The sequence below is a fragment of the Mirounga leonina genome, unplaced genomic scaffold (genome assembly GCF_011800145.1).
Source record: "Mirounga leonina isolate KUSES-001 unplaced genomic scaffold, KU_Mleo_1.0 Mir_171, whole genome shotgun sequence".
Lineage (NCBI taxonomy): Eukaryota > Metazoa > Chordata > Mammalia > Carnivora > Phocidae > Mirounga > Mirounga leonina.
Window position 1 is genome coordinate 22318567 of NW_023270436.1, and position 15371 is coordinate 22333937.

At 46.5% G+C, this 15371-nt stretch overlaps 1 protein-coding gene across 6 annotated transcripts in view; it reads left to right on the forward strand.

Moving 5' to 3' along the window:
* The window catches only part of NF2 (neurofibromin 2), a 77441-nt gene that overhangs the window by 41313 nt on the left and 20757 nt on the right, over positions 1 to 15371 (forward strand). For all 6 annotated transcript variants that reach the window (XM_035017321.1, XM_035017322.1, XM_035017323.1 and 3 more), the window contains exons 7-12: positions 760 to 835; positions 4469 to 4603; positions 8380 to 8454; positions 10802 to 10915; positions 13436 to 13558; positions 14499 to 14716. In XM_035017321.1, coding sequence (XP_034873212.1) covers positions 760 to 835; positions 4469 to 4603; positions 8380 to 8454; positions 10802 to 10915; positions 13436 to 13558; positions 14499 to 14716 — 741 coding nt within the window. The remainder of the gene's footprint in view (positions 1 to 759; positions 836 to 4468; positions 4604 to 8379; positions 8455 to 10801; positions 10916 to 13435; positions 13559 to 14498; positions 14717 to 15371) is intronic.

Sequence of the window (15371 nt, forward strand, 5' to 3'; positions counted from 1 at the left end):
CAGTTTTTCAGAGTAATTGTACCAGTTTACATCAGCAGGGTGTGTTTTCTAGTTACTCCACATGCTTGCCAACACTGTGTGTTCTCTCAGGTTGAATTTTTTAAAATTCATTTGAGAGCATTTTGAGATTGGAGAGAGGGAAGAGGCAAGGTCATAGGGAGATCGAGTTAAAATATTTCAATAGTATATCTATTTGGGAGTTTTCTGCAAGTCATTGCTGCTTTAAGAGCTTACTTTAAATTTGACTCACAGCTTAGAAGTAGGTGACCTGGCTTAGGTTTTACAGCCCAGATAGCTCTTGGCCTAACCCCCGACAACACCCAAAGAAATAAAATCAGGAAGGTAGAGCTCTCAGGTAGCTTGCAGAGAGAATTGTTTCAATACCAAAACCTAGGTGAAGAAAGTTCACAAGCAGATAAAGCAACAACTTAAATCTGCATATCCAAATCCATTTGAGGGGAGAAGATAACATATCACGTCCTTTTCTTGAATTCCTTGAGCTGGGTGACATTATTTACCAAGGGCAAAGCGTGAAATTGAAGGCAAGAGACACTGTAATGAATCTATTCTCTGGCTTTTGTGGGGATGGGAAATTCTGCTTGACCTCGGAGTGTTTCATAGACTCAAGGCTGGGAAGAGCCGTGTTGGTATCTTGCCTGGCTGGTGACTTCCGGCGGGTTCCTACGCGCAGGTGGGTGTGCGCCCACCCTTTGTTTTCTCACTTAGCTCTGGTGACAGTGTCTTTCATTCTCCTCACAGGGATGAAGCTGAAATGGAATATTTGAAGATAGCTCAGGACCTGGAGATGTACGGTGTGAACTACTTTGCAATCCGGGTGTGTTGAATCCTCTTTGAGTTCCCTGTGTATAAACAGAGACTGAATCAGAGGCAGACTGCTAAAATGGGTTACTTCCTTATTCCAGATTGGCAGTCTCTTTAATGGTTCAGTGGAGGAGAAGAGAAGAGGAAGGGGAGAGGGTCTTATAGCCTCATTTTCTATTTTTGGACTTCAATTAGATCCTTGGTAATGAAGTGTCAGTTGAGCCCCCAGGGGGACTTGGGCCTGGTTCTGTGCTCAGCAGAAATCTGTTCGAATACTCTGAGTGTAATGTTTGATTATTTCTGGCTCTATGAGATCTGGCCCACAGGGAGTGCATGTAAATACTCTTCCCCCAGGGCACAAGGAGAGTAAAGCTACTTTTATAGGTTCCTGATTTGTTTGGGTGGGTCTCTTGGTCTCACTAGCAGGCTAATTGGTTTTCTATTCAGACCATTAATAGTCCCACTGTCCTCTGGGAACCCACTGCTTCTGCACCAGAGGCTTCTGTTTTCAGTCTTGGCTGGGTGGGCTTCTTGAGCATCTTTCTCCTGAGGTTCTGCGGCTAGATGCCGCACCTAGGAGCTCCATCCAAAGGAATTCATGCCATTGGCTCAGGTATTCCACTGCTGGTTCCAAACTGCAGATAGGTAGATGTTAAACAATACCCACAGTGGCCCACCTTTTTTGGGGGGGGGGGAGGGGGAGAGAGCATCTTAAGCAGACTCCACGCCCAGCGTAGAGACACAGGGGGGAGGGGGGAGCTTGATCCCAGGACCCTGAGATCATGACCTGAGCCAAAAACAGTCAGACGCTTAATCAACTGAGCCACCCAGGTGCCTCAGTGGTCCACCTTTCACAGTTTGCTTTCCTTTTTTGGGTTCCTATAAATTTTGTATGTGGGGCACCTGGGTGGCTCAGTTGGTTAAGCATCTGCCTTCAGCCCAGGTCATGATCCCAGGGTCCTGGGATCAAGCCCTACATTGAGCTCCCTGCTCAGCTGGGAGCCTGCTTCTCCCTCTCCCTCTTCCTGTTGCTCCCCTTGCTTGTGCTCTCTCTCTCTCTGATAAATAAATAAATAAAATCTTTAAAGACAAAAAGATTTTCTATAATAATTCAAAGGTTATTTTCTTAAGTTTTATTAATTTCTATTTGCTAATTGTCTGGTTTGTTTAAGATCAGGCTAGTTTAACACATTTCTGTGGTTTTGGCAACATAACTCCTCTTGGCCCATATGCCCACCATCTAGATTCTAGAAAAGTAGTATTTTACAGTCCTTAAAAAACAGTTTCTTACTAGGAAATATTTCTGCAGCAGTCAGACTAAAATACACAATTGTGTGTGTGTTTTGTGTTACACAGTAGACACAGATAATGGATATTTTAGTGTCTTTTGTGTTCAAGTTCCATCAGCTAAGGAAATTATGTGCTTAAAACAATTTAAAAGAGACTGCTTGAGTCCCGCCGCTCTCTTTATTCTCTAGAAGTCATGATAGGAAGCAGAGGGTAGAATCCTTTCTTCTTTTTTTTTTTAATTTAAACTAGTCACAAACATAATGAAATATCTCGTTTTCCAAAATGTTCTGTAGCACTTAAAAGTACAAAGCCTCACTTATGTTAATGCAGTAATTTTAAGAGCTTTGCAGACAAACAGAGGAATCTCTCTCAGGGTTTGGTAATAGCGCCTGACTTGGGAAGTGTTCAAGGGACTAAGATTTATCTTGGAGCACTCACTTGTCCACCTGACACCTGCTGTTAGATTGGTCCTTCTCGTCACAGTCTGAGCACCTTCTCGGTTTGCAGACCTGTTTTGCTGCCCTTGAATCTGGTTCGATTTCCTAGTTGTCAGCAACGGGTCAGGTGCTTTGGGTCCTTATGCAGGGAGTTTCCTTCCACCACTACACAAGCGCAGGGGCATGGGCCTCCAGCCTGAAGATGTAGCTCTAGGCCCTTAGCTGGGTCAGTGACCTGAGGGCCAAGGGCACTTTGCCCTCTGTCTACTCTGACTGCCAACCAACATATGTGCAATCAATTAAATTTTCAGACAGTTTTATTGAGGTATAATTTATTTTTTTAAAGATTTTTTATTAGAGAGAGAGTGGGGGGTGGTGGGGAGGGCAGAGGGAGAGGGAGAGAATCTCAAGCAGCTCCCCACTGAGCACAGAGCCCGAACTGTGGCTTGATCCCAGGACCCTGAGATCAGACCTGAGCTGAAACCAAGAGTCGGATGCTTAACCAACTGAGCCACCCAAGCACTCCTAGGTATAATTTATATACAATTCATTTTGGTATATTTTTTCCAACATCCTATTATAATAATTTCAAACATATAAGAAAGTTGAATTTCACAGTGAATATCCATATATACCCACTGTCTAAGTTCTATAATTAACATTTTACTATATTTGCTTTATCACACTGAGAATACATTTTAACATAAAATAAAACCATTTGATCGCAGCACTTGGAATTTTCTTTCTGGTGGGGCGCCTGGGTGGCTCAGTCGGTTAAGCATCTGACTCTTGATCTCAGCTCAGGTCTTGATTTCAGGGTTATGAGTTATAAGCCCCGTGTTGGGCTCCACTCTGGGCATGGAGCCTACTTAAAAAAAAAAAAAACAACTTTCTGGTAGTACAACTACATTTTCTTTTAATGTAAGAGATGTTTAATTCTACAGGTCTTTTTTCTTTCTTCTTTTTTTTTTTTAAGATTTTTATTTATTTGACAGAGACAGAGAGCGAGAGCAGGAACACAAGCAGCAGGAGTGGGAGAGGGAGAACAGGCTTCCCGCTGAGCAGGGAGTCTGATGTGGGACTCGATCCCAGGACCCTGGGATCATGACCTGAGCCCAAGGCAGACGCTTAATGACTGAGCCACTCAGTCACCCTAATTCTACAGGTCTTTTTTCTACATGTATGATAACTCTTATCCACAGGAGTACCTTTCCAAGGCCCCCCATGGATGCCTGAAACCATGAATAGTACCAAACCCTGTATATACTATGTTTTTTTTCTTATATATGTGTACCTGTGATACGTTTAATTTATAAATTAGGCACACTGTAAGAGATGAACAATAACAATAAAAAAGAAGTTGTAACAGTATAAAAGTCACGTGAACATGTTCTTTCTCTCTCAAAACATCTTATTGTACTACTCACCCTTCTTAGAATGATGTGAGATGATAAAATGTCTATATGATGAGATGAAGTGAGGTGAATGACTTAGGTGTTGGGATGTAGGGTTAGGCTACACTAGGGACCTGACAGTGGTTCAGAAGGAGGATCGTCTACTCCCAGACCTTGGTAACTGAAACCGTAGAAAGCAAAACCACAGATAAGGGGGGCGGGTGACGACTACTGTATTTAATTGGAGGTAACAGTGCTTAGATTGCTGCTACTTTAGCCATCGAGCCAGTAACAGAAAGCCCCAGTGATCCCTCTGGGACACGAGTCATGCGAATGGTATTTTGCCTCTGCCTGCCCCAATTCAGGAAGCTGGAGGCCCCCTGGGTTACATAGCCACTGTGACTTCTGTTGGGACCTACTGGAACTTGTCACATGTAATAGTGTGTGCCAGGTTCTTTGGGAAGTTGAATAAAATCTCAAACCTCCGCTGGAGCTGACGGTGGCTGATCTTTGTTGAATCTACAGAATAAAAAGGGCACAGAGTTGCTGCTTGGAGTGGATGCTCTGGGCCTTCACATCTATGACCCTGAGAACAGGCTGACCCCCAAGATCTCCTTCCCATGGAATGAAATCCGAAACATCTCATACAGCGACAAGGAGGTAGGACGTGCTTCGCATGCAGACCCACCAGCAGCGCAGCTTGCGGGCTTTCCCTGTCTCTCCTCCTTGCTGTAGTGGTCCCCAGCCAGACTGCTCCTTGTTACCAGTAAAATCCTTTAATCCCCAGGCTTTGGGTTTGGGGTTGTTGTTTTCCGTTTACAGAACAGTATTGGCAGCCTATTTTCAGATGGCATCGCTAAACACCCCCCTGCTGACTAACAAGAGGCTGGGGAGCTCAGCTTGTCCAGACGAGCCTCCAAAGAATAGTAAACAAACCAGAAAGTAACCTTTTCCTATTACTTGCCTTTCTATTTCTAGTGAGAAATTCTCTTTGTATTTTTTTTTTTTTTAAGATTTTATTTATTTGACAGAGAGGGCAAGATAGCGAGAGAGGGAACACAAGCAGGGGGAGTGGGAGAGGGAGAAGCAGGCTTCCCGCTGAGCAGAGAGCCTGATGTGGGGCTCAATCCCAGGACCCTGGGATCATGACCTGAGCCGAAGGCAGATGTCTAACGACTGAGCCACCCAGGCACCCCTCTCTTTGTATTTTTAAGTGTGGTGGACATTAAGCCCTCTCTCACTATCCAGTGCTTGATACATGTGGTGGGGATATCTATCTATTTATCTCCCTATATATGTGTGTGTGTGTGTGTGTGTCTCTCTCTCTCTCTCTCTCTCTCTCTCACAGTGATGATATAAATAAGGATATCAGAACTAACTACTTGTGAGAATTTGAGAATAACTAAGTTTGAATAACTTGGCTGAACACTCTAAATTAGAAGTCAGATATTTCTAGGGATGCCTGGGTGGCTCAGTCGGTTAAGCGTCTGCCTTTGGCTCAGGTCATGATCCCAGGGTCCTGGGATCGAGTCCTGCGTCAGGCTCCTTGCTCCGGGGGGAGCCTGCTTCTCCCTCTGCCTGCCGCTCCCCCTGCTTGTGCTTGCTCGCTCTCTCTGACAAATAAATAAATAAAATCTTAAAAAAAAAAAAAAGAAGAAGTAGTCAGATATTTCTATACAGGATGGTGACCTTTCCCAAACACTAATCTTAGGTTCATTCGTTCACTCGTTTGTTCTTTGTTGATTTTTTTTTTTTTTTAAAGATTTTATTTATTTGACAGAGACACAGTGAGAGAGGGAACACAAGCAGGGGGAGTGGGAGAGGGAGAAGCAGGCTTCCCGCCGAGCAGGGAGCCCAATGCGGGGCTCGATCCCAGGACCCTGGGACCACGACCTGAGCCGAAGGCAGACAGTTAACGACTGAGCCACCCAGGCACCCCTGTTCTTTGTTAATTTTAAAGGAATTATCAAGCATCTGCTTTGTGTTAGGTTTCGTGGGGGAAACAAAGATATAGAAAATCCAGTCTCACCCCTCAGAGAAGTTATAGTCAAGCAAGGCCCCGACTGCTGTAAGACAGGCCTACAGTGCAAGGGACTGATGATGCACGTGATGATGACCCATTGCATTTCCGCTTTTCCACATAGGAGTGCTCTCACCCCAACTCTGATTCCCTCCTCCTGAGAACATGCAGCAAGAGTAGGGGCCAGGTTTGGGGTATCTGTGCCACATCAGGAAGTGGAGATGCAGAGGAATCAGGTTAGCTGTGATCGGTGAGGGGAGCTCCACGTTCCCTGAAGTCATAGCTGGGGCGGAGGGGGGGGAGCTTTTCCGGTAGCGGGTACAGAGGGTGAGTCCTGAGAGCACAGGGCACCGGGCAGAGGGCAGAGGGCAGAGGGCAGCAGGCCCAGACGGCGCTCAGTGACGTACTGGTGCCCACACAGTTGGGATGCTGAGTGTCGAGTAAGGAACAGTGACAGCTCATGTGGTTGCCTGCAGAGCCCCCACCTGGAGCAGATTTCCTGTTTTCCCTTCCCAAATAGCAACTTGAGAAAGGGAACCCCAAGCTCTTGGTTTCCAATAACGTGGTTGAGATCTCCTTGGCCATGGTTGATGAGACAGATTGAGCTTCTTAATTCAAAACATTCTGGCTCTCAAGTTTCTATAGCCCAGAAGAGGAGCACTTAGGTATTTCTTTTTTAAAGTACTTCAGTTGAAAGCTCCACATGACTTAAAGCAGCAGGTGTGCTGTGGAATGGTAGTTTGTCATCTCTAATTTCATAAAGTCTGTTTACTGCATATTCGTGTATTTTTGTGTGCTAAAGGCTCCCCAAACATTCATTTTTCACAGAACTCAAGGATTAAAGTCTCCCCTAGTATGGCCTGACACAATAAACTCTAATATACCCTCTCCAGGGGCAGGGCACCGTCATGTTCCATCATGTTCCATCATGTCAATAACTCATGCAGTAAGAGGACCTCAAGCTGACTTGACATAATAGGAAGTAGTCTTAGTAGTTATGCATGACAGCCGTGCTGTCAAAACAGAAATGTTGGTTTATTTTAAGTGATCCATTGATTCTTTGTGCGCGTCCCGGCACAGCACAGAGCCTGTGGTTTCCCCACTACTTGTGGTTTCCCACTGACAGCTCCAGGGTTTGACTTAAGAGCCAAAAATAAGTTCATGAAATTCACAAGTAGCAGCCTACACAAGAGCAATAGTGCTTCTAAGTTAGCTTGACCAAAAGCTAACCGAAGGATCATTTCCTCATTGTGCTAACTCCTCCTCGGACAAAATAACATGCAAAAGAAATACCCAAGAATTTATCTTCCCAGATGTATTTATCTGCTTAGCACATCTTTCTCGGGAATGGGTACCCCATTTTTTAAGTGCATCTTTGAAATGGAGGATCTGTCTGGTCTGATCAGGAATGGTTGAGAACAGCAGTTTCCATTTGCTCTTTATATGCTTCCCTGCCTAGCGGTCTGGCCCTGGGGTCACCTACTTCGCTACCACCCTGTCCTTATTCAGCTTTCTCTCCCCTTTGATCAGGAACTGTTTCCCTCTTCTACCACAGTCTGTTCTTCTTCACACTTTATTCCTTTTATTAACAGCTTTCAGCTGATAATCCCCATGTTCAGAACCCGGAGTGATGATCTATATGCTGCCACATCAAACCCCAGCCCCTCTGACTGTCCACCCCCAGCCCACCCCTGCCTTCCTCCCAGTCTGAGCCCATGATACCATCTTAGTCGTCAGAGGGTTAATAATGTCAAATACACACAAACACACACAAACACACACACCCCTCATTTCTGTTACTTGCCCTGTCCTGAATCAGAGGGTTAATAACGTCAAACACACACACACACCCCCGCTCATTTCTGTTGCTTGCCCTCCGGAATGGCCCTCTGTCCAACCTTTTAGCTTCCCTGTCGTACTCTTTGTCTATGACCAGCTGAAGTTCCCCTCCTACTTACGGTAGATCGATGCTGAACCCCCATGACATTTGTGATTTGTTCCGCCCAGTGAGGCACTAATAGATGGTGTAATTTCTCAAGTAACTGACTATCATTAATCTAGTTCCGACTAGGTGGTGAGCTTCCTGAAGGCAGAACTGGGCCTGTGTCTTTGCAGCGGGCTTCCCAGTGTTGGCCTCACTGTGGGGCCCATTGAAGGCTGGCATTTCAGGTTTCCAAGCCTAAGATGGTACTGACAACACACCTTCCTGGATCCTGAACCTCCACAGCCCGAGACTTGGCGCTCTCAGCCACTTATAATTCACTGTGGTTTAGTGCCTGGGCACCAGGAAGCCAGGACAAGGCACAGCCTCGTGCTGGATCTTTGTCAGTGTGGTTGCTGCTTTTGTGGAATTTCCCAGCTGGTGCTCACACTCTAGGCTGTCAGACTGAAACTGTTTTCTGCTTCCTTCTTTCAGTTTACTATTAAACCATTGGATAAGAAAATCGACGTCTTCAAATTCAACTCCTCAAAGCTTCGTGTTAATAAGCTGGTAAGTTGAGATCCTGATTTTTGTAACTGATAACTGTAGTTTTTCTGAGAAACTGAGCACCTTTTCTGAGAGAGTATCAGAGTAATTTCTTGTGAGGTATAGAATGATAGCTCACCTGCTACACGCTTTGCCAATAGACCTTGAAAGACTCTTCCCTTTAGCTTAACCTAGCGAGTCAAACCTAAATTTTGTGCTGTGGAATTAAAAAAAAAATTATTTTTATGGAGGTACCTTATACATACAAAAGGATAAGGATAATGTGTATTAGGTATAAAGAAGGGCAAAAATAAACATCTACGTACCCACTACCCAGCTTTAAGAAATAGCACACTTCCAATACTATTAGAACCCCTCATGTTAGCATTCTGCTGGCTTCCCCCACCCGCCTCCCCAAGGGTGATCACCATTCTGAGCTGTGTGCCTATAATTCCTTTGCTTTTCCTCAGAACTTGACTTCATATATAGCAAAATGAATATACTATTAAGTTTTGTGAACTTTCGGAATTTACCAACTGCTGTCAACTGTCTGTGTTCTTTTTTTTTTAAGACATTATTTTCTTTTTCTTTTTCTTTTTTTTAATGTTTTATTTATTTATTTGACAGAGAGAGACACAGTGAGAGAGGGAACACAAGCAGGGGAAGTGGGAGAAGTAGAAGCAGGGTTCCCGCTGAGCAGGGAGCCCAACGGAAGCTCAATCCCAGGACCCTGGGATCTTGACCTGAGCCGAAGGCAGACGCTTAACGACTGAGCCACCCAAGAGCCCCAGGACAACATTATTTTCTGAGATGTAGCTATGTTGATGCTTCAAGATATGATCCCTTTATTTTTATTGCTATATAGTATTCCTTTTGTGGATATATGTGTGTTTGTGTGTGTGTGTGTATGTGTACTTGTCATTTTCCTATTAATGAATAATTAAGTGCTTTCTACTTCTCTGCCATTTTAACAAGGCTGTTGTGAACATTCTTGTACCTGCCTCCGGCTGCACACATGTAATAGGTTCTCTCGAGAGTATCTGCTTAGGAGTACAGGTACAGGGCTGTAGTGTATGTCCAGATTCAAGATTACACCGTGGTGTTTTCCAAAAAAAGGTGAGTTAATTGACAGAGCCAATGCAGTGGGTGCAGCTTCCTTTTGTTTGATATCTTCCACGCTTTTATCATCAGCCTTTAAAATTTTCTGTCACTCTTGTGCATATGAAATGGTATGTCGGGGTGCCTGGGTGGCTCAGTCGTTAAGCATCTGCCTTCGGCTCAGGTCATGATCCCAGGGTCCTGGGATTGAGCCCCGTGTTGGGCTCCCTGATCAGCAGGGAGCCTGCTTCTCCCTCTCCCAGTCCCCCTGCTTGGGTTCCCTCTCTCGCTGTGTCTCTCTCTGTCAAATAAGTAAATAAAATCTTTATTAAAAAAAAAAATGGTATCTCAGTGTCATATTAATGTGCATCTTTATATTTACTAATGAAGTTGAACATCTTTTTTAATATTTTTGACCAAGCTTATTGTCTCTCTTTTTTTAAAATTTAAATTCAATTAATTAACATAAAATGTATTATTTGTTTCAGGGGTACAGGTCTGTGATTCATCAGTCTTATATAATACCCAGTGCTCATTACAACACATACCCTCTCGAAACTTACTGTCTCTTTTGTCGAACACTTGTTTCATTTCCTTTGGTTAGTATTTTCTGGGTGGTTTGTGTTCTTTATTAGTTATATCTTCTCCCAGCTTGTGGCTTATTTTTCCTCCCTTTTTAATGTCTTAACAAAGAATGTTTGATTTTAATATAGGCAAATATATACATCTTTTCCTTAATCCTTTGTACTGTTTGTGTCTTGTTTGGCATTTTTTTAAATCCTATGATCATAAAGATATTCTTCTATATTCTCTTCTAAAAATTTCAAGGGTTCAATCTTCGCATTTAAATCTTTAATCCTTCTGATTTTTGTGTACAGTGTAAGGGAGGGATCCAGTTTCTTTTTTTCCACGTGAATAACCTGTCGTCCCAGCCTAACCTATTGAACAAGCTTTCCTAGCCTCTCTGATCTGCAGAGCCACATCTTAACTTAGGAGAATGAGATGCATCCAGAAGACATGCCGAAGTGTCATGTTTCTCTCCTCACGTGTAATTTTTGCCCCCCGGCACACTTGAGGCACCTCGTTTTGCCTGTCTTTGGGGGAGCACTGGAGGACGTTAGTAGGGAGGGCCTTGGTGTTTCACGCTGTGCTTTACTTCTCAGGTTTCCTGCTGCCCCCAAGAGCCCTGAGACCAAGATGCCATAGCGCTGGTGAGCTGGTAGGCAGTGAAGTAAATTTGTGGGTTTAACATTTCCACTGCTTCCAACCACAGATTCTCCAGCTCTGTATCGGGAACCATGACCTTTTTATGAGGAGAAGGAAGGCTGATTCTTTGGAAGTTCAGCAGATGAAAGCCCAAGCCAGGGAGGAGAAGGCTAGAAAGCAGGTGAGCAAGACCATGTCAGAACCACTGTTGTCGCTGAGTCGTGGTCTTGGCCTTGGAGGTAAGCAGCGATCGTGGGCTGACAGGTGTCATTTGGCTATGGATACACCTTCTCTTGTTTTATCTCTGTTGGATCTTTACTGGCTCATGCCCAGCCGGTGGGGTGTCCGCTCTGGAAATGAGTAATAAACTCCAATAGCATATGTAAAAGAAACATCTCTAGTTATTTCCCCATCTAAGTAAGTGAAGTGTGATTAATGCAGGCTTGGGAAGTGATAGACAAGCCTGTGTCCATCCATCTGTCCGTCCGTCTGTCCATCCATCCATCTATCAATCCATCCGTCTGCCTGTCTACCTAGCTAGCTCGCTTTCTTTTTGCCTGCCTGTCTCCTTTGCCTGGCCTTGTCCTTTTCCTAATTAGATGGTGATAGAATGCACGGCAGCGTCTCGTGCTTGCTGTGGGAATGCTAATTAGACTCCGGCCGCACTTCCCCGCCACAGGTCAGCCCAGGCGGCACAGTGCCTGCGGTGGGAGGTGCCGCGTGCGCTCATCAGCAGACTGGACAGTCCGCATCGTTGTTTTCTACTCATAAACCATGTTGACTCACCGAAACTCACACAACTAATCTGAGCCTCACTGCTGAGACTATCCGCTGTGGTTTTGGACCAACTCCTAGATGGAGTAGCAGCAGTTGCCCCTCAGGACTTGCAGGCTCAGAGGTGTAATCGTTAGTCTGTGTGCAGCTCTCTGATGTGGGGACTCCCTGAGATTTGGAATGAAATGCCGTTTGATCCAGCATGCTTTCGGCGTTCCGTCCCTTTGCGCTCTGAGACAGCAGACTCTTTGGGCTGCTTTGGGGGCCACGGTGGTGGAATGGGTTTTCTTGGACAAAGAAATACTCCTGAGCCAGCACGAGTCTAAGTGGCAACTTCAAGAAGAGCCTTCTTTGACCTCTTTTCAGCCGAGCAAAACTTAGAAGTGAGAGATCTGAAAGCGGCAATGAGCGCGTCAGCCTCGGGGCTGTGGCAGAGAAGAGCATGTGCACACCCCCAACCTGCACTGCCTGTAGAACAGCAGAGACAGGTCCCTGGCATCTGGCAGGCCAGTGGCTTCATGGCCCAGTAGTAGTACAGACACTGCCCTTAGAGCCAGATGTGAAACTTAGTATGTGACATTAGTAAATGACTTACCTTCCAGACCTCAGTTTTCTCATCTGTCCAGTGGAGCTAATGGTATGTCTTCTCTGTCTCAGATCAAAGGACACATTGCTCCTGAAAGCCTTTGTGAGCTGAAACCACCTTGCAAACAGGAGGCCCCTTATTTAGTGGGTGGAGGTCTCAGGGAAAGTGCAGTGCTGGGAACAGAAGGTGGTTGCCTGGGCTTTTTTCAAGTGGAGCATAATGGAGATACAGTAATCTTCTTAATGGAAATTGTAATGCAGTGGAAATTAGAGAACAAATTGGCCAAGCTTTTCACTGACCTGTAAGAGGAAAATTGGAGAAGAATTTACAGTATTTTATTGCTTGTCTTTGCATTATTCCTTCGAGGCCCAATGCCTTTTTTTTTTTTTTTTTTTTGGCTCAGTATTTAGAAAAGGCAGCAGTCTTAAAAATCTTTTGTTTGGGAGAAGATTGAAGCAAGAAGTAATTAAATGTGCTCTATTTGAGGAAGAAAATAGTGCAGTGGTCACTTCTGGCTTCTGCTTTCTGAACTTAGTTAATACCTGAAGATCACAGAGAATAGCACTTGTCCTATGCTTGTTCCCCTTATTAAGCTCTGCATGTGGCCCAATTAATACAGTGATCCAGAAGGCAGGGTCGGCGGCGGCTCTGTACTGATGCCTTAAGGACGGGAGGAGGAGGGGGCTGCGTTCCCTGCTCAGCTCCCTCCTGTCGCTGGCCTGGCCGGGAGTCGCCTCTGCGTGAGGCTGGGTCCCTGTGCAGTGGTGCTGCGGCCCCCCTCCCCGTGACACACAGTGTGTGAACCCCCGACGCCTCGCAGAGAGCCGTTCATCTATCTCCGTGGGTCAGAGGCAGGAGCAATTGTGGAGGAAAGTGGAGGTGTGGGAGGGGTCCGCGTGGTTGAGAAATGGCAAGGTGGCTCGTCCAAGCAGAAGAGAGCTGTCTGTTTCTGGGGCTGCGTCTCAGGGAGAAGGAACCTGCATTGTATGCGGTCAGTCGCAGGGCAGAGGCACGTGAGGTCTTGCAACACAAAGGGTTATTGGCAGGGTGGCCATTTCAGCACACGGTGTGTAAGAACGCCTCCTTCGATCCAGGTAGACTTGGCAGGGCTTGCTTTTTTGTTGTTTTGTTTGTTACCTCACCTCTAGATGTTTTTTCACGGGACACAGCTGGTTTCGGAGGGCAGAGGGAGGCGGGTGACAAGAATGACACTGGCAACCTAAAGTAAAGGGGAGAAAAGAGGGTCTCCTTGCAGGACTCAGGACACTGGGTGTTCTCGGGCCCCTGTGGCACTGTAGGCCGTGGGTCCCATGACTCAGTGGCCACTGTTGTTGCCCCCAGATGGAGCGACAGCGCCTTGCTCGAGAGAAGCAGATGAGGGAGGAAGCAGAGCGCACGAGGGATGAGCTGGAGAGGAGGCTGCTGCAGATGAAAGAAGAAGCGACAATGGCCAATGAAGCTCTGGTGATTGCTGGGGGCGGTGCTGGGCCCCTGGAGGCTACACGGGCACTTGCATGGATTTCAGGACTTAGGCCTCCCGACGACGACCTCAGATTAGTAACATATGCTTTGACATTTCAGCTTAAAAAAAAAAAAATCAGTGCCTTTTCTTTCCACCTGTGTTGGCAGAGGCAGACTCTGGTGGAGTTCATGTGCAGCCAAGCCCCACTTTCACGGGGGCTCGCCTTTAAAGCAGGACTTCTCAGCTGGCACTGGGGCCAGATCACCCTTTGTGGTGGGAGCCATCCTGTGCATCGGAGGATGTTTAGCAGTGTCCCTGACCCCTACCCACTAGATGCCAGTAGTACCACCTCCCCCCCCATTTGTGACAATCAAAAATGTCTCCAGGCATTGTTACCTGTCTCCCAGGGGGGCAAAGTCTCCGCTGGTTTAAACCACTGATTTAAAAGGAAAGAAGGTAGGGCGCCTGGGTGGCTCAGATGGTTAAGCGTCTGCCTTCGGCTCAGGTCATGATCCCGGGGTCCTGGGATCGAGTCTCGCATCGGGCTCCCTGCTAGGCGGGGAGCCTGCTTCTCTCTCTGCCTCTGCCTCTCTCTCTCTCTCTCTCTGACTCTCATGAATAAATAAATAAATAAAAACATTTAAAAAAAATAAAAGGAAAGAAGGTAAAGTTGGTTTTCTCCCTCATAAAGCATTCGCCTCAGCTCAAGTGGATAGTCAGAAAAGTGCTTTCTTCTTGCTTCCCATGGGCAGAACCCAAAGGGCCTTTCCAAAAAGTTGAGGGTGTGGCTTGTCATCCCTTGCCCGAGTGTCATCTGACGGGACATTCAGGGCCCCAGGGAGTCTGAGATTCTGGTTCTCACTGACCTGAGTGTCTGAGGCCAGATCTGGGTGGGAAGATGGGCATGTGATCCCCATCCCAGCTGACAGCGCTCTTCTGCAGATGCGGTCTGAGGAGACGGCTGACCTGTTGGCAGAAAAGGCCCAAATCACGGAGGAGGAGGCAAAACTCCTGGCACAGAAGGCCGCAGAGGCTGAACAGGAAATGCAGCGCATCAAGGCCACAGCCATTCGGACAGAGGAAGAGAAGCGCCTGATGGAGCAGAAGGTGCTGGAGGCCGAGGTGCTGGCGCTGAAGATGGCGGAGGAGTCAGAGAGGAGGTTAGAGGTGGGGAGTCCTGGGCACTGGGGCTCAGGCGAGGGGTTGTTCAGTCGTAACCTGGCTCTGAGGCAGAGCTTGATTGCATGTGTCCGCAAGCTTCTTCCCCATCTTCTGGGGCAGCGGGGAGGCTCTTCCTTTGACAGGTTGGTGGTGAGGACTGGTACTTAAGCCAGTGTGGGGTTTGGGGGCTGGAATTAGTGGAAAGGCTCAGGAACACAGTTCTGTTGTTGAGTGGACGTCTGGTCATGCTTGTGCCTGTGATAAACTGCCATCCCTCTGATAGCCGTGTTTGCAGGAAAGCCATCAAGCCCGGCCTCAGACTGCTCTTAGCTGAGGAGCTATAAGGAGACTCTTCTTACGTTTAAAAAATATGGTTCTTTTCCCTTTTCATTTAGGGGACATGTGGGGAGACAGCAGCTATTTACCTTTAACGAAGTAAGGAGGAACCGCTTCCCTGCAGCCCTTCTTGGCGCTAAGGCTCCTGAGGCAGATAGGGGAGGGCCAGGATCCTCTTTGTGGCCAGCTCACGACCAGGTTGAAGGATGGAACTGTAGGCTATACTTTCCAAAGACCGTTCTAGGCTTGGGATTGTTCTGGTCCTGCAGCCTTCAGATAAACACTGGCACATTCCCCACAGCATTTGGCTCTGTTGAT